The sequence below is a fragment of the Hakea prostrata genome, chromosome 1 (assembly GCF_041222555.1).
Source record: "Hakea prostrata isolate BN-2017 chromosome 1, UWA_Hpros_2, whole genome shotgun sequence".
Classification (NCBI taxonomy): domain Eukaryota; kingdom Viridiplantae; phylum Streptophyta; class Magnoliopsida; order Proteales; family Proteaceae; genus Hakea; species Hakea prostrata.
Genome location: NC_142600.1, coordinates 68,018,638 through 68,038,539, shown reverse-complemented (window position 1 = coordinate 68,038,539; position 19,902 = coordinate 68,018,638). Strand labels below are relative to the sequence as shown.

Sequence of the window (19,902 nt, the reverse complement as noted above, 5' to 3'; positions counted from 1 at the left end):
TTAACGACAATTATTATTGCTGAAAAGGGTTCATTGCAAATTGCAGGAGAAAATGGATGAGAAAGAGGAAGAGGCTAGAAGAAAAATGGAAGGGATGAAATTGACAGGTGAGGAGCACAACGATGAAAATCGACAAAGGGCTGGAGAAACAAAAGATATGGAGGGCGAGAGGTTTGTTAATGTTTGATTTGTGGAGTTCAATTTGAGATTTGATGCAGGGGAAATCAGGGGCGGACCTATGAAGGGGCCGAGAGGGGCCATGGCCCCCCCTGAATTTTTAAAATTTTTATATAAATTCCCTTAATGTGAAATGTCGCTATTTGGCCCCCCCAATATTGGGAACAATTTTTAAAGGTAAAATAGTGGGCATATATGTCATTCCTAATTAAAAACTAATTCCTCAATCCCTATTTATTCTCCCCACTATTCTCTCTTATCTTTTCTTCCTATTTATTCTCTTCTGTTTCTATAAACCTGGTTAAAGGAAATTTTTAAAAAAACATCTTATTAGGTATTCAAAAATCAAAATGTCATTCATAATTAGAAAGTAACTCTTCAATCCCTATTTATCTCTTCTATATCCTCTCTCCTCTCTCCTCTCTCCTCTTTTCTTTTTATTTATTCTCTTCCTTTTCTTTCTTTCTATTTATTCTCTTCACTTTCTATAAGCGTGGGTTAAGAAAATTTGAAAAAAAAAATCTACTCCACAATTAGGTATTCTTTCTCTTTCTCAATATATTTATCGTTTCTCTTTTTCTCCTTTTTTTATTCTTTTTATTTGATTTTATATTCTATGTTTCTTTATTTCTTCTACAATTTTTGTTATTTGATTTTGAATTGTGAATAAAATGTCTATAGTTTTTTTTTTTTGGTAAAATAATATCTATAGTTAGTAGGTAACTAATTGTGATTAGTTTGCATCTCTTACCTAAAAAAAATTTGGTTTACATCTCTTACCAAATATTGACTTGCATCTAACTTTTTAAGGTTGAAGTCATGTGTATATATTTTTTTCTATATTGTTGCTTTAATTTTACCTATATTTTGTCGAAAAAAAAAATACCATTATCAATAATTTACCCTTTTTTTTTCAAATATCTGTGGACCCCACAAATATATGTAGGTCTATTCTTTAATATAATAAAATTATTTAGAGGTGGGACCTCAAATGAATCTTATAAGGGCCCACATAATATGTGTGACAAAAAAACATTATTGCTTCTCTAACGGGAAGGTTATCTGGCTTTCGTTTTTCGGCCCCCCAATATTTCATCCTGGGTCCGCCCCTGGGGGAAATGCTGCGAAAGGAGGCACATTGAGCTCCATTAGGGGCGACGCAGAGACCATCAAGGGGAAACTAACAAACACGGAGAACAAAAACGGGATGAGCAGACTGAACGGCTCAGTGGGCTGATGGTGACAGAACCACAACTAAAGAGACCGTGGTAGTAGAGACGACAAAGTCTCCGGCTGGGGTGGATACGGTTAGTGTCAGGTCGTCGGAACGTCACAGCAAGATGTGATATCACATTCTACAGGTTCTCTGCATGCGTGGAGGTGCTTCCTGCAACTTTTGTATATATATATACAAAACTTGTTTAGTGGATCTGATCTCACTCTATTCTGTCTTTCATGATTCATTGGTTTTTTCTTTTTTCTGCAACTATTATGATGTAATGCCAATCGAAGGATGGAAGGATAGAGCAGTGGTTGAGAACCTCACATCTCAGTAGAGAGATTGTGGGTTCAATACCGGCTGCATATGAAATATCTCATCCCCAATTTCTCTAAATATAAAGCGACTTTGTCATAAAAAAAAAAAAAAAATTATTATGATGTAATACTTATGAAGTTAGAGGAATAAAATAGTTACCAACGGGGGTTGGTCCAAGTGGTAAGCAGCTTGTCTGTTAAAGCAAGGTTCCGGTATCGAATCCTTGTGGATGCAAAAAATCCCCGCTGGGAGACCCACCCACCACAGTTAGGTGTGCGATGCGGGTCGAACAGCGGTTTAAAAACCGGGGTTGGCAAAAATATAATAAAATAAAATAAAATAGTTGAACAAGTGCTTTTGTTTTTTTTTTTTTTTTTTCTCGTGTGTGAATGGTTGAATAAGTCTGAAACCATGAATCCCTGTTTACTTTCTGTTGTTTTAATGGCGGATCGTGTGCTATTCCCCAAAAAAATGGCGGATCCAGAGTTGGGATGGGAAGAAAATCGCCGATCTAGCTTTTAAACCGGGTCAGATCCAAATCTGATAAAATTGCAATGAATTAATTTAAATTGATTCGGTTTAAGTCTGAAGGAGAAGGGTATAATAGTCTTTGGAATAATATAGCTAACCATTCTAACATAATAGAACTTATGTATTTTTTAAACATAAAGTGGGGCAGTACTTTAAGGTCTCCATTTTGGGTGCCAGTGTAATTTACTTTTTGAAAGATGACTTGAAATACAAGATCTAATTTTCAAATTATGATAGCATTCAATATTGGATTCGTCATTAATCCATAAGCGCTAGAGAGTGGGTTAACCCTACTAAGTATGAGTTACAAACCATTACAAGGGTTCTGAAGTGCTGTTGGGAGTCATCCTTACGTGAAGGGGGAGACACTTCGATTGGCAAATTGAGTTTGAACCAGTCGGTTCGGATTTCTATAAAACTGTCTTCCACTCAATCGTCTTAGTCTCTATTTACTTTTCTACAAGTATGGTTATAAATCATATTGGTGTTTTCCAACTAGTGCATTAGAATCCGACTGAGCTTCTCTCTGTCTTTCACCTGGAAATGCTAGGATATTCTCTTAATAATGCTCCACAGAGCAATGGGTTTTGGGTTAGGAGACAGAATCCGGATCAGCGACTCAGTGGTCTCCAACGGCACCACCACAAAAAGCAGGAGGGGCCAGGGGTGGTGATGGGAGTGTTTTTTTATTTTTAATATTTTCAGACGTGGGGCCCACCATTTTTGTGGTTGAAAAATCGTCAGGAGCACTCTGTGCTCCTTGTCGAGGGTGATGAAACGGATTCTAGGAGAGGGGTTAGTTAAGAAACTTTAAACATCATTGCTAGATGGTTGGCCAATATTTTCTTTGACATTTATTTGCCTTATGGGTCCTTTGTTAGGACCCTAAGTTAGCAGTTAATGGGATAACTTAATTAGGGTCTTTTCCCTTGGAGTGGCTTGCAATTGCAATTAAGAATTTGTGTTTTTGGGCTACTTTCATTAATGTGTGGTTGGGCCAAGCCACACTCTAGAGTGAGAATCAGGGAATCTTTGTTGCTTTTTATCATGCATTTAGAATCTTTTAGAACAAATACTCACTACCAAAAACATAAAAGAAGTTTTCGAGTAACTGAAGATAATGAATGCTATATTTTTGGTAAAAGTTTCATATGTGATCAATATTAAACATAATGAGATTTCTTTATAAATGTTAAGGTAAGCATCATCATTTTATATTAGGAGGTGGGGACTATTATATATACCACAACAAGTGTAGAATCTCTAACATCTATACTAAGAGGTGACAGTAATTACCAACTGAGTAATCCTTCGATGATAATGCATATAAGAATTTACTTATCTTAATGAATGCAAACTTATGAGTACAGCCACACCATTGCCGTTGAGACTTTATAAGATATAAGAGAATCTTGTGTGTAAAATTATGTAAGCAGGGGAGAGAGATATGAAGTAAAGGGAGGGAGGGGGGGTAAGAGAGCCAGAGATAGAGGGGGGAGGGAGGGAGGGAGGGTTGGCTGAGGGGGAGAGGGAAAAGATGGCCAGGAGAGAGAGAGAGAGAGAGAGAGAGAGAGAGAGAGAGAGAGAGGTGGTGTGGTTGGGGGGGGGGGGTAATGGGCTGGGCCAGGAAGAAGAATTGATGGGCTTAAAGAGAGATGGGCTGGGGAGGGTTAAGAGGGGAATGGGCTGGGTCAAAGTAAAAAAAGAAGGGGGAGAGAGGTTCCCGATAGAAGAGGTGAAGGTGGGCCTGGGCAGGGAAGGGCAAAGGATTTGGGCGAGGCTCAACCCAAGGGGGAAGGTGCAGACTCACCAAGCTGGAAATCCGGACACAAGGGCGTAGGACCGTCATGTCGATTTTCGGACTTTCGTATCCAAAATTATGGTCGACCGTTGAATATCAATGGTCGAGATCAAAATTTCGGCCAAGATTTTGATCCGACGGTTCGAATTGTTTCGCATGACTGTTTGAAGCAAAGTCTGGAAAAAAGGGGATGAAGGAGGCAGAGGGTAGAGTAGGGAGGCCTGTGTTGTCAAGGCTATATCCTATTACCGAAAAACCGGGCCAGGCTCGGCCATTCCTGAATGAAAAGATTTAATAAATCTGAAAATAATCATACGACCAATAAGAAGCACCCTAGGATCAATCACTTGTATTTAGAGATAGTTTGTTAAATTATTCAGTTATCAAGATTACCTAACTTCTACAACCTACCATACAAGGGGCAAGATTGAAGTGATACTGTCTAGTCATTATTAGTCCTTAGTCACTACAACATGCATTCAGTATTTAGACAGATTATCAACAGAATCTTTGTTTTGACGAGAAGAATGAAATTGTTGAATCCAATCGTCACCATCGAAAGTATCCCGATAACCATCGTGATCAGAATAGATATTCTTCAGAGAGACGATGTCCAGTTGCTCTATCCAGTCCTCCAACGGTGGCAACCCCAACTGAGCAACAATCCAGTTTACGTACTCGAACTACAATAAAAAAACACAGATTGTCATGTAAGCTATTGGAATTCCACAAGAAGTAGGGTTTGAAAATCCAAACCATGAAAAGCACCCAACACAGCAGACTACTTTAATCTGGATCAGAGAAAAATATACGGGCTACAAAACCTTGTCCTCATCAAGTTGATGGGTGTAGTGTTTGGGTCTTCCTTTCTCCTCCATATCTCTGTAATATTCTTCAACAGAGTTAATCATCTCCTGCTCCGATGGTAATAGCACCTTGCCAGATAAAACCTGTGATACCCACTTGGCCTGCATCTCATAAGTCATGAACGGGATAACCTGGTGACAAGAGAGCTTATGCTATTAATCATCCAAACAGCTTAAGAAGTTAAGAGTAAATACGGCAGAGCTGATCTGGGTTTTTTAAGGAGTTTATATTTGTAACTAGTGATTGCTTTGTATCTATCAATCAAATCAAATCAACCAAACCTTTGCAGGAATTCCCACAAAAGAGAGCCAAGGAGCCAAGTGAGGCGGAAAAATGTGTTTGTACAGGGGGCCAACTCGATTGTCCTCTACAGTCACAATTCCATTTGTTTCAAGAAAAGGGTGATTGTATTTATACCTGCAAAACTTTGGCTAGTCAGGAAAGAAAAATAAAAATTCAAGCACTTAGTTGAAGTAGTAATGTTGTTGTTCTTTGAACCCCATCAGCTTCACTACCCCTTAAAATCAAGATTTTTAAGGCTCAACTTCTAAGACAATAAATTGAACAAGAACAAGAATAACAAACTGAGGATAGAAGAGATTGGTCAATACCCAGTACAGTGGAAAATGATATCTGCAAAAACAGAGGATCCATCTTGAAAAGCCACCTTACCATCCTCCGAAACAAATTCTATCTGCAAGATGAGATTCATGTTTAGTGACTTGATGCCTTCCCATTTAAAAGATCTTCTTAACAGAACAATTACCATTGAGTGTTGCCACATATTATTATAGTTATTCAACTTCCCAATTTTGACACTTGGAGACCTTGATGCTAAATGGACTTCCTTAGCAACTTGAGAGATATCTCTCGAAATGTCAAGAGCGCTTGGTCCACTTCCAATCAATACTACAATCTGAACAACAGCAGGAAAGATTAAATTAGTTATCAAATTATCTGAAGCAGATACAATGTTCGAGTTAATAATAATGTGAATGAATTGACTGAAGGCAAATTACTGAACACGATAAAACGCAATGAAACATGAAATATTCTATTACAGATTTCTGTTCAATGTTCTCTTTAACATTCAAAGCAAATGCAGAGAAGCGAACAACCTGAAAAATTCTCTCTTACATGTAGACGAATACATAGCAATTTGCTAACATCTCAGAGATGTATTTGCAGTCTCACCGATAAAACGAACCTTCTTGTGAAGTTGGATGAAGAGTAAAATCAGAAGAAAGACCATGAAAGCAAATTTGGGAGTCAATATCATTCAAGATGGAAGAATCCATTGGGATTATTAATTGGGGTTGGTGTATATCTCTGTATTCTTTTGGGCGTTTTGAATAATTCTCTGAATACAAGTCACAATCCACTAGAAACACATGAAAATAGGGATTGGAAGGGTTATACATGAGGAAAGATTTTCTTTGTGGAGATAAAATCATATAGTTGGAAGGGTAATATTCAGACGAACCTTATCTCGAAATGGTTCTGGAATTCTGTAACTGTGGCTATGTATTTGCTCTCCAGTCCACTTATCAATGCCTACCCATGAAGCAAGCAGCCATAATGGATCAGAGAACAGAAAAATTTACCGAAGATTGACTATTTATCGAAGCAGATACCTCGAATTTGAGCGAAGTTGGGCACCGTATTGTGGCCGATGCAGACGACGATGGCATCAAACACCTCTGTCAGCAGCTCCTCTGAATTGGGTTCCGAGTTCAAAGTATCGCTCCGAGCACGAGAGGAACGATACTGAACGATCCATTCATGTGGGCTTCCATGCTTACGGTGGACTCGGACTACTTCAGAGCAGAAACGAATCAACTCAACAAGTTGAAATTCCTTGGCGAAATCGTTGACATAGGCGAGAACCTCTTCATGTCCAGGATAAGTTCTGGGATCTCCTGAATGGCCTTCCTTCTTGAATGGGTAATCCAAGAACCTCATGAGCTGCCTGGGAACGTTGGTTCGAAGAGAACGGTAAATGCTGCTGTGAACCTCAAGCTCAACACCTTCTGCTTCAGCTTGACTCAGTGAGTTGGTCTCGCCTCTCTCATCGTAAACCCACATGCCTCCGAGTTGATCACTCTTCTCAAACACCACCACCTGAAGACCTTCTCTTCGAAGCTCCCGAGCAGTGATGAGACCACAAGGCCCAGCTCCGATAACACCCACTTTAGTTGCAGAAAACCCTCTTGATTCCATCACTCAAAATCTCGAACAGTTGTTCATCAAATGCAGTGAACTTGTTCTCATGCAAACTACAGATAAGCTTTATAGTTACAATAATCTCTCTTTTTTCTTTTCTTGGTTAAAGAATAATCCATCTTTATAATCAGCAACAGGTTTTGTGTTTAAGGAAAAGCTTTGCTTTACAAACTTTACATTTTATTACTGGTTGTTGTGGTGTCTTAATTCTTAGCCTTAAAATGAATCCATGGGGTCTTGGCCTTTAGTTGGAGTTGGAATCGACAAACATTAAAAGAAAATAAACGCAACATCTTCTATTATGCACAAAGTCTTTGCTGATATATACTTAAATAGCTAGCTAAGAAATCATACAAAATTATTGAGGATTTTAAAATTTTAAAATTAAATTATTTAATCTCTGTCTTTTATTTGCTATGCATATCAGAGGATTTTTTTTTTTTGGCCCAAAGTAAATCTATGTATTAAAAAGACAAGCAATAAATGGAGAATTTGTTGGTGGAGCCTAACAAAGCCACCAACAAGGGTCGCACCTAGTCAAGCAATATTTTTCGTTGCAACCTGTGAATTATTTACTATAATTTATTATACCAAGCTTTTTTTTTCTCCGATAAAGATATATTACAGTAAGTTTTGAATAATGTTAACAAAATCTACACCATACCTTTTTTTTTTGGGATAAGATAATCAACACTATACTTGTTTAGGGTTAATCGTTACAGTATTTTTTTTTTGGGTGAATCATTACAGTTGTCAACTCTAACATTTTGGAAAACCTGATATCCTGCAATTATTCTTTGTGTTTGTGATGATGATGTCTGTTGCTACACAATCCTATTCGTCCCTTTAGCCGGTTGAACCTGCAAGAATGAGCTCGACTATGGAGGTCGAGTTTTCACCTCCGACGATCTAGTTAGGGATCCGACTAAGGAAGGCAAGAAAGTAATGAACAATAAGAATTCGAATAGTGATCGTTCTATTCAGCGTCCCTTTCTCTTGTGTTTTCATACCTTTTTATAGTTTTTCTAAGTATGAGTTTGAGTGGGACTCAAACCTTAGTTAGGTTGCAATCTGAATCTTAGTCATTGAGTCCTACTCGAACATGAGTAGTTGAGTCTTGACTGAATACTGTTTCTTTGGCTATAATCTTATTCAGATTTGCCTTGTTATTCAGCCTTTGTACTTATTCGACTGACCTTGACTTGGTTGGTCCAACTTGATCCGAGCTGGTCGGACTAAGCTCAAACCGAACTAGTTTGATTCCAATCTGGTCGGACTGGGCTCACACCGGACTAGTTTAAGCTTAGTTATTCTTTCCTTATCAATGTCAAAATATCAAGTCAAGGCATTTGTCTTTATGTTGATTGTTAGAAGTTTCTTGAATTTTCTCTTGTTCTATTTTAATTTTATCTTTGTGTAATGCGAATTTACTACCGTAGTTTTTATTTATAATATTTATTAATGATAGGAATTCTCTTGTTAAGACCTATGAATCGATAAAAGCCTCGTATTCACTAGAACCAATAAAACCCCCCAAGCTATGCCCAAAGGTTCTCTGAGTAAGAACCATTTGAGTCATAAATTAATTCTAAAATCATCAAGCAAGTTTACTTAAAAACTGAGTTGGACACAATAATTTTCTGTGACTCTAAAGGATTGACTAAGTTGGGTCAGAGGCAAGATTTAGAGCAAGTTGCACTGGCACCAAAAAGTGGAGATTTTAAAGCATTGAAATCCCACTTTATGTTTGAAAACGAAGACACCCCAAATCATTAAATAATTAGTATATTTTATTAGTGAAACCGTTAACCCATTGTTTATTTTTCTTTAATTACAAAAATATCCTTACCAAAATTTGAAAAAAAATAATAAAAATCCAACAATGTCTTCATCGAATAACCTTCGTAGTCGGAAGAAAACCCTAACAGGTTAATGCAATGTAAAAGTGGTTACACAAATTTATTACAGAATAAAAACTTTAAAAATGGATTGAAGTTGTTTGTCAACCGGTGGATTAACATTCCAGAAGAATTCAAGAGAAGTTCAATTGAAAAAAAAAAACTCACAAACTAGTCCTACTCTTGCGCATTCAACCGAAATAACAAAACCAATTTCAATGGACATTGATGAAGACCAGGAATATTGCATGATACTCAAATATTCTTTGAAAGAAAATTAAAAAGGAAACCTAGAGAATGTCACAAAGAATTAAAATAAGAAAAGTGGGGTAGTGGATGGGACCCACAAGACTTAAATCCAAAACTAGCAACTTTAAAAAGTAGTAATAAAAAAAAAACTTGCAATAAAGTAGGCGACAATGGTTGGTGAGAGCAACAAGTGAAGATGTTTGAGGGTTATTTACCCCTCACTAGTAACAGCTTCTCCAAAAATATTGAGGCAACAAGTGAAGATGTTTGAGGGTTATTTACCCCTCACTAGTAACAGCTTCTCCAAAAATATTGAGGTGTGCATGCGTGCGCAGGGAGAAAACGAAAACCCTAGATAGAAAACTCCGTATCATGATTTCTTTGATTGAATGGAATTTGACAGCATAATTAATTAGACTTATTGTCTTTTCTTTCTTTTTTTTTTTTTTGGGTAAATGATAATAAAATTTTTTGAAGAATAAATTTGATAGAGAAGGGTAGAAAAGTCATTGCGATAATATAACTAAGCATTCTAACCGAATATGACCTATGTGTTTTTCAAACATAAAGTGGGGTGTCAATGTTTTAAAGTCTCTATTTTGGGGAGCCAATTCAATTTGCTTTAAGATTTAAGATCAAGGGGGCCAAGAACTAAATTTGTACACAATATAATGATTTATCTATTAATTTTCTTTATCATTAAAAGGTCTATCTATTTGAAGGGTTAAATACTAATATTTCCCAAATATAAAGAGGGTTAAAGGAAAATTTTCAAAACATAGGAAACAGAGGGCAAATTTCAAAATATTGGGGAAACCAAGTTTTGATATTTTACACAGAGGACAATTTTCAAAAAATTGTGAAAGGAAGGGAAATTTTCAAAAAGTGGGGGAGGGGAGGGGAGGGGAGGGGGGGAATCTCTGCCCTTGAATGTACACAAGCTACAATTTGAAATATATATTAAAAAGAAAAAAGAAAACCAACTAAAGATACATTGTAATTTTTATAACAAAAATGTTTTTGTGTCCTTTCAATTTTCTTTCCTCAACTTACCCAAATCTAGAAGAAAAAAAGATATGAAATATTAACAATTTGGTATTGAAGTAATTTTTTAACTCAAAGTGCTACTTGTTGAAGAAAGAAAATAAAAAAAAGTACAAGGGCTTTTTTGTCATAAAAATGGCTGTGTCTTTCTTTTCGGGATATGACTGAAGTGACAAATGTAAAATGTTCTTTTTATAGGATTAAAAATAACTCGAATCAAACTTTAAGGAGTCCAAATGAAAACTACCCAAAAATGCATTTACATGGCTCCTGATTTGTTTCTTTTTCCTCTAAACATTGTTTAATTTTTTTTTAGGGTAAATATCACTTACCTCCCCTCTATTAACTTTCTCGGTTATATTTAACTTTTACTGTTAAATATTTTTTAAAACCCCAAATTACCGTTGGCTAAAAATATTTTTTTAGTTTAAACCCTAAATTATAGTAATCACCTTAGCAATTAAAATACTAAATTACCTTCAATTAAAATAATTATTAAAAACCAAAACACCATAGTTAAAATTCAAATTATCTTTAAATATTAAAAGTCCAACATACATTTTTGATAAAAATTAAAAAAAAAAAAAAAAAGGTATGTTGGGGTTTTAATAATTAAAGATAATTTGGGTTTTAAGTATAGTATTTTTGTTTTTAACAATTATTTTAATTGAGGATAATTTAGTATTTTAACTACTAGGGTGATTACAATAATTTAGGGTTTAAACTAAAAAAATATTTTTAGCCAAGGGTAGTTTGTGGTTTTAGAAAAATATTTAACGATAAAAGTTAAATTTAACCGAGAAAGTTAACAGAGGGGAAGTGTTTGATATATTTGTTAGGTAAGAGGGGAGATAAGTGATATTATCCAAGTAAGAGGGGGTGTAAGTGCTATTTGTCCAGCTAAGAGGGGAGGTAAGTGATATTTAGCCTTTTTTTATTATTAACTTATACAATACTTGTTGCATTAAAATATTTTAAAAATAACGAATTGCTTTTATCATTTTTGAAAAGATGAATTGAGATAGAAGACCTAATTTTCCAATTATGATACGAATACCTTTCCCATACAATAATTGGAATCTTCATTAATCCAGTAGCGCTAGAGAGTGGGTTAACTCTACTAAGTATCAATTACAAACCATTACAAGGTTTTTTTTTTGGTCAAAAGTTCAAATATTTCATTCATAATTGAAATAAAACACAAACACAAACACCAAACCAAAAGAAAAAAACAAGAACTAAGGGATGGGCCTTACATTACAAAGGTTAAGAAGTACTGCTGTTGCGAGTCATCCTTACATGAAAGGAGAGACACTTCGATTGGCAAATTGAGTTTGAACCAGTCGGTTTTGATTTCTAAAACTGTCTTCCACTCATTCTTAATCTCTTTTTACTTTTCTACAACTATGGTTATAAAGCATAGTGGTGGTTTCCCAACTAGTGCATTAGAATTCGACTGAGCTTCTCTCTCTCTCAATAATGGCTCAACAGAGCAATGGGTTTTGGGTTAGGAGAAAGGGGTTAGTTAAGAAACTTTAAACATCATTGCTAGATGGTTGGCCAATATTTCTTTTGACATTTATTTGCCTTATGCATCCTTTGTAAGGACCCTAGTAGCAGTTAATGGGATAACTTAATTAGGGTCTTTTCCCTTGAAGTGGCTTATAATGTATTTTTGGGCTACTTTCATTATCGATCATAAATGTATGGTACTCCAGAGTGAGAATCAGGGAATCTTTGTTGCTTTTATCATGCATTTAGCAATCGTTTTAGAACAAATGCTTGTTACTAAAAACATAAAAGAAGCTTTGAGTAGGTGAAGATAATGAATGCTATATTTTTGGTAAAAGTTTCATATGTGATCGATATTAAATACGATGAGATTTTTTTTAAATGTTCATCCAAAATAAGGCCAGCATCTTCACTTTATATTAGGGGGTGAGGACTATTATATATACCACAGCAATTATCGAATCCCTGACATCTGTACTAAGAGGTGACAGTAATTACCGACTGAGTAACCCTTCGATGGTAACGTATATCAAAATTACATATCTTAATCAATGCAAACCTAATGGGTACAGCCACACCCTTGCCGTTGAGACTTTATAAGATATAAGAGAATCTCGTGTGTAAAATTATGTATGCAGGGGAGAGAGATATGACGACAGAGGTTCAATGGGACTGGCCGAGAGAAGGGTGGGTTTGATGGGCTGGGTAGTGGGGGGTAGGAGATGCGGAGAGGAGGATGCATTGGGGAAATGGCTTCAGATGGGCTGAAGGAAAGGGATAGCTTAGGAGAAGGATGGTCTTGAGGAAGGGAGGGGATTAGAGGTGTAATGGGCCTAGAATAGTAAACTTGGAAAATCTTAAGAAACAACTTTAATTCTTTCACCCTATCATTTATTTTTGGCTGGTAACCCCCACTATGGATGTAAACGGATTGAATTCTGATCGGATAGTGGTAATACCATATCCGTATCTTATTATATTTAGACGGATTTGAATAATATTCTATCGGTTTTTTTATGGATTCAATCGAATTCTGATAATTGGATAATTATTTTCTTAAGTATATACTTATAAATGGCCATGTATATAGATTGAATATAAGTTTTCAACTACCTAGCTATTGATATCTTTGCCATTTTATTTGTGAGGCTAGGTTTGAAATTTAAGAGTTCAGCAATTTTGGTAATTATTTTAGTAGAAAGTCTATAAAAATGGTCACATATCTCAGGTAAAAAAATTATAAAATAAAAAAAAAATTCAAAGAAGTAATTCTTTTTTTGGGAAAAAGGTAGCTTGTATTAAGACAAAAAAGTAAAATTACAATCTGAAGAAAGGGGTATACCATATCCGCATCTTTTTAGTAATTGGACGAATTTGAATACCGTTAAATGGATGAGAATGCGAATTCAGAAGCAGATTTGATTATCCATTTACAACCCTAACCCCCCTCTCTCAATATCAAAGTAGCTTCAGATTGAGATCATTTGTTTGATTATTTTACTAGCAATATGGAAATCCCACACATCTTTGTTCCCTAACCACAACACCATGGGAACCACAAAACACAATATTCCCTCCCACTTCCTCCCCCAGTTTTTCCTATGCAGGCGTAGGTTAGGGCCCATGAGCTGCTTAACCCACATTACTGACCCAGTGGGCATGCAGTGGTTGTCAACTTGCTTTGTTTTCACACAATTACACAAGATGGCCAGAAGTGATTGATAACGAAGGCTACCGCACAAGCCATGGTTTAAGTCTTGGATCACAATGAACTAGATTGATGATTCTGGTAGTGAGTCTCACTCATTACTATTGAAAAGTGTAGAAGGTGAAAGTTCTAGGTCTAAGTAACAAACAAAAATCAGAAGAGTGAGAAGATAGAAACATTAGCTGAGGGTGACCGTGGATCGAATGATTTTATTTTGGCTTCTTCTAATGGACCAGAATCGAGACAGATCAGAACAGTTCATCTCTGTAAACCAACACATCTAGGGTTTCAATAGAGCTTTGTTTTGAGTTATAATCAAAATAATCTCATCCAGTCAAATTGACCCTAATTTTACCTAGCCAAGAGGAAAGGAAGGGAATCAAGGGCTACACTGGGCCAGACAGATCGTGATAGTTGCTGTGTCTTGGCTCATGTTGCTTGTGTTTTCCATGGTTGGATCTGCACCAGGTAGAAAGGTTAAATGTGGAGTGTAGAAATGATGAGGCGCATATAATACTTACTCTTTAAGTGAAGTGAACTCTGATGAAATCAGAGTTTGTGGGTTCGACTCTTGCAGAGATATATATAGAAACTGATGAACCTGAATTGAACGTTCATGAACCACATAACCTTACGAAATCCCAAATTTGGGTTAATGGATGAGTGGTTCAGCTCAACTGGGGTTCAAGTCTTGATCTTTTCACTTAAGTAGATGAAGTCTTCACATGTTTATTTCAAACGATTGAAATTAAACTTAGGCCTGGGCATCTATCGCATGCATATTACCGAAAATTATAAATCATCCAATTGCTTTTTTTGTACTTGTACGAATCGACCATACAATTATCATTCATAGTGGAAATGAACATTTGGCTATTTATATAATAAATCTATGGTTAAATGAAGGAAAGCACAATGAAGGCCAAGATAATAGAAATAGAAGTATTATCATTTCATAATGAGTGAATTGCCCAATGGTACAATCTAAATGGTGGGCAGCAAAAAACACCACCATCTAGGACACAACATGCTATCATGATTCGGGCCAGGCTAAGGAGAACAGAAAAATAAGAAGAAATGAAAGGCAGGTAATGAAAAGATAGAAAATGAAGAGTTCAAATTTGGTCGAAGTCAAGGGCAAAGCCACACTTTTTAATATGAAATACTATTATCCTCAATATATAAAATTGTTTATTGAAGAAAAGAAGAAGATAGACAAGAAAGAGGTTGAATAAGAAGAAGAAGGATCTAAATGGTTGGACTCAACCGAAGTCATTAATGCTAACCTAACCCTAATTTGAGATCAGAAATTTTATATTCTCATACAATTAGAATTTTTCAATCCAAATCCTAATGGTTCCCAAAGACCAATAGATTTATTCTGATTAGAGTTGCGCCCACACCTAAACCATGCATGAAATTTCTTATCATAACGCTTCATGCAATCTTGTCTTGACGCCTCATCTGGTTGTGTATATTCTATATTTTATTGTATAGTTCTTATTTGTGTATAGAAGGTTAGAAAACCCTATTCTTATAATTGTGCATTCCATCTAAAAATTCATCCCATATATATAGTACATTGAGACTCAATGCAATACACACATGCATTATGTTTATTTTGTTATAAACATTATAAGTTTCCAGTCATAATGTTCTTCGTTTCACACCGAGGTAATAAAATCCATTGTTTTAATTTCTTTCTCCTCGTGATCCGACGAGGCAATGATAGACTAATTTGTCTCCTTCCCCACATTTTTGTGATCGTGACAATTTAACGAACAAGGAAGCACTAAGTGAGCCTTTAGTCATCTGGTTTCAGTCTTCCACTCATTCACAGCTTGAAGGTGTACTTCTGCTTTTCTCATCAAAGAATGGTTGAGAAAGATTCCCCTGGCTGATCCTGCTGTGCTGGAGTTGTTTTTTGTTTGGAGTTGGGAAGATGGGGAGGGTTTTTTGAAATGATTCGTAGAATTTTCCCTCGTTTGGTAGAATTACAACCTGAAAGTTGATTGTAAATACCGGAAAATGTAAGCTTTTCTTAATAAAATGTGGGTGGATTTCTGGGCTTCCCTTCCTTAAAAGAAGACTTCATTTCAAGGGAACTCAACCCAATTAGAAACCTTTCTAGCTAGCATTCATGAGCTACTGTTTTTCATATTTGGTTGATCGGGTAATTTTGTTTCTTTTGAAACAGAATTGAGTCTAAATCATTATTATAGATAAAAAAAATATTTTTTTTGTAATGATTTTCCAATGAATGGGTCTAGATCGACTGGAGGTTCAGTCATCCTCTTGGGAATTTCACCCTGTGGTGCTAGAAGCCTCTCATTTTCTCCTCTAGTCTTTATTTTTTTCATTTTCAAGAGCTTTTCTCCTCTTACCTTGCACCAAGGCATGTTGGTCCTTCCATGTGGGTGGCTCCACAGAAAGTCGGATAGTATTCATTGTTGGCTGGCTTTTGTTGTTTTCCTTCTTGGCATTGAGAGAAGTTCTTTCATCTCTTAGGCTTGTCCTTGATATGCTCATGGAGCTTGCCCCCTTTGATTTGTCACAATAAAGATAGGTTCCTTTAGACTCTAGAGAAAACGGATAATCTTGTTGATGTGATACAAGTGGAGCCATTGGAACAATATGATCAGGAGATTGACTAGCACACACCAAAACTGATCACAACCGTGAAACAGCAGAATTTTCTTTTCTGTTAGTGTTTACGTTGGGGGGAGATAGTGTGACTTCTTCAATATAGGTTAAATTGACATGATTCAAAAACCAATATTTCAAGGACTCTGGATCTATAGAGTTTGTGTTTTGAGTTTTCTCGGATAAGGATTGGAGTATGACCAAAATGAGGTTGGAAGTGAGAAAATATGAGTGGACAGATTTGGGGTGAGTTTTCGGTAGAAAATGATAAGAATGAGTAGAACTTCAATCAATGCTCTTCCAGAGCTCCAATGAAAGCTCTAAGGGCATGAGTTCTTTCAAATTGCTGGATGCAACTCTTCAAAGATGCATACATAAGGAAATGCTCCTACTCTTCAAGGAAAGGGGAGGACTCTTCAAGGTTCAATGGAAATGTTCTTAGGCAATGTTTCATTCAAACTTTTATATGTTCTATTTACACAACATAATGGCCTTTTATAGACAAGTAGAGGAAAATATATCTAATCACCACGAAGTCTCAACCCTTAGTTACAAATGAGTTTCAATGGTTGAGATTAACATAAGACTTAGAGCTATCTTAGAAATTCGAAATATAATAAATAGTAAACATTTTCAATAACTAGTGTTGTTTCAAAGTGTTTTGAAGCAAGCTTTAATGAAGTACTTTGTTCCAATGCTTATTGATGCAAGCTCCAATGAAATAGTGGATCCAATGCTCCTTAATGCAAGCTCCAATGCTTTCAATGTATGGAGAATAATTAAGTCAAAATGGAAACTTTTGAACTAGTTCTTGGGCAAGAATTGTACTTAAACTAAACTAGGTTAGAGTTGGATCAAGCTTGAATACGGACCGAACTCTTTACCTGAATTGGTTTGTCATGTTAGACTTCAAGGTAGGCTGCATCACTTGTTCTTAACAAAATCATTTCCTGTTGTGAAGTACCTGAGTTTATGATCTTAGATGAATTTTGCCTTAAGAACAGTGAAAGGGAATCCCTAAAATTACAACTTTCAAATATGTTCGAAGACCTTGATCAACAACTGAACCCTTTGTGAAGGATAAGGGAAAACCATCTCCAATAATTAGCAGTGATGGAAGTACAGAAAATTGCTGAAGTGTGGAACATGGCAACTTGCCAAAGCCACCTACACAACCCTCTAAAATTTGCTTGTTTTTCCCATTAAATCCATTGGCTTGCACATCTGTTCCAAATATCTTCATTATTTTATAAATCCATCGTGAAATGGTATTACCAAAAACCCACAACAAACAAAGAGTTGAGAAAAAAAAAGATAATAATGATAATGATAATAATATAAAGAACAGCGACAACTCACTCTCTTGGTGCCTATAAATGTCCAACACACGTTACCAATCCTTGCACCATTCAGAGGCAAAGGAAAACTCTGCTAGTACTACCTTTACTTCCAGTATTAAGGTCTGAGAATGGCTTCCAAGGCTTCTGCATCTGTTGCTCTCTTCCTTTCACTCAACCTTCTCTTCTTTGTTATCGTATCTTCGTGTGGAACCTGCCCAAGCCCTAAGCCAAAACCGAAGCCAAGACCAAAACCAAACCCTAATCCAACTCCCTCTCCGACCCCGGCTGCCAAAGGCAAATGTCGGAGGGATGCTCTGAAGTTTGGGGTTTGTCTAGATTTGCTCGGCGGCCTTGTCGGTGTTGTCATTGGAACCCCTCCAGACACCCCATGCTGCACTCTCATTCAGGGACTTGCTGATCTTGAGGCTGCAATCTGCCTGTGCACTGCCATCAAAGCTAATGTGTTAAGTCTTAACCTCAATCTCCCAGTTTCGCTCAGCTTGCTTCTTAACACCTGTGGAAAGACGCTCCCCTCTGGATTCCAGTGCTAGTTACTAAGCAATTTCATATTTTCTACCTTATTATGTGAGTGTTCTGTGAAGCTACATAGGATGATAAGAGTGAACTGCTTGTTCCCTACTTAATTCACCTTATGTATTGTGGTTAGTGTGGTTCAGTTATTTCCTCTCAATAAGTTACTTTGTACAACAGAGAAGCAATTCGTTTATATATATGGTTTTTCTTCAGATTATTGTAGGTAGTCCTGTCAACATCCATTTCAACTTATTGAACTAAATGATGAAGTGATGTTCCCGTATAGAGAGATTGGGTCTAGAACACTTGATACTTCACAATGGCTTGCTCTCTTCCCATCACTGTACGTCTTCTTCTCTGTTTGTTGCAGAAATAATTTCAGGTGGCTCAAATGTAATTTGTAATATTCCTACTATTAATGAAAGCTCTCCACCCCTGCTGAATGGGCCTGGCATTATTTGTAGGCCCACAGGTACTGTGGTTAGGGTTGGTGATAAGGATTCCAATGGTCCGAATCAGTCCACTTCCCTAATCGGCTCACCTCAGCCTATTTATGAACCGGTTAATGTTGATGGTTCTGCAGTGCTACATGATAATAATTCTGCACCACTTCAGCCTAGTCTCAATTTAAATAATCCAACTGTGCATTTGGATTCAACAGCTAGTACTCATCAACCCCAGCGCCATTTAATGGTCACTCGTTCTAAATCTGGAGGCCACGGTTAAATTGAATCTTATTGCCACAGTTGAGGATGAATATGTTCCAACTTGTTTTTTAAAAGTTGTTCTTTCTCCTCAATGGCGGAAGACGATGAATGAAGAGTTTAATACATTGATTTATAATGGAACATGGTACTTGTTCTTCCAAACTTGACTATAATGTCGTAGGTTGTAAATGGGTATCTCGGGTCAAGTGTCATCTGGATGGAACCGTGGAGCACTACAAAGCAAGACTTGTTGTTAAAGGTTTTCATCAATGTTCGGGTTGTGATTTTAGTGATACATTTAGTTTAGTTGTTAAATATACCACTATAAGAGTGGTCTTGTCCATTGCTATTGCTAACAATTGGCCCATTTGTCAGTTAGATGTTTTCAATGCCTTTCTACATGGAGATTTAGTTATTGAAAATGTCTATATGGAAGAACCTTCGGGTTTTATGGATTTATCTAAACTTGGCTATGTTTGTCATCTTCAAAAATCACTCTATGGGCTGAAATAAGCACCTTGAGCTTGGTATCATAAGCTCACTTCCTTTTTAGTTTCTTAAGGATTCATTGGTTCCAAGACATATAGCTCGCTATTTTTGAATCATTTGTTGTACTTTCTTATATATGTTGGTGATATTCTTGTCATTGGAAATAATTTTGCAGCCATTTGTTCTCTCTTGGAAGCCTTATCGACTGCATTTGCCATTAAAGATGTGGGTAATTTGCATTATTTTCTTTGGATGGAAGCCAAGAGAACTTTTGATGGATTGTTTCTTATTCAACACAAGTACATCATTGATTTGTTATCTCAAACTAATATGACTAAGGCTAATGTTGTTTCTACTCCTATAGCTTTGGGTATCGCATTGTCACTGAGCTTGGGACAACTCTTCCTGATGGGATGGAATATAGGAAGATTATTGGTGCTTTGCAATATTTTTCAAATACCCAACTTGATATTGGCTTCACTGTTAATCAGGTTGCACAGTTTATGCACTCAACCATTGATGTTCACTGGAGCGCTGCTAAACGGATTTTGTGTTATCTTCGTGGTACTTCTACTATGGATTTTTTTATTCCAACAAATCTTCTGTTGCTCTTAGTGCTTATTCTGATGCGGATTGGGTTGA

The 19,902-nt window shown here is 36.4% G+C and overlaps 1 protein-coding gene and 1 pseudogene across 1 annotated transcript; one reads left to right on the top strand and one right to left on the bottom strand.

Moving 5' to 3' along the window:
• Positions 1 to 4,368: 4,368 nt before the first annotated feature.
• Positions 4,369 to 7,247, bottom strand: LOC149029546 (flavin-containing monooxygenase FMO GS-OX-like 3). The gene is made up of 7 exons (XM_089150989.1): positions 6,548 to 7,247; positions 6,397 to 6,467; positions 5,680 to 5,829; positions 5,525 to 5,607; positions 5,195 to 5,330; positions 4,871 to 5,044; positions 4,369 to 4,729 (listed from the first exon to the last, which is right to left on the bottom strand). Exons 1-7 carry the CDS (start codon positions 7,131 to 7,133, stop codon positions 4,526 to 4,528), a joined length of 1,404 nt encoding a protein of 467 aa, XP_089007115.1. The 5' UTR covers positions 7,134 to 7,247; the 3' UTR covers positions 4,369 to 4,525.
• A 10,363-nt stretch (positions 7,248 to 17,610) lies between these two features.
• Positions 17,611 to 18,463, top strand: LOC149029545 (14 kDa proline-rich protein DC2.15 pseudogene; annotated as a pseudogene).
• Positions 18,464 to 19,902: the final 1,439 nt, after the last annotated feature.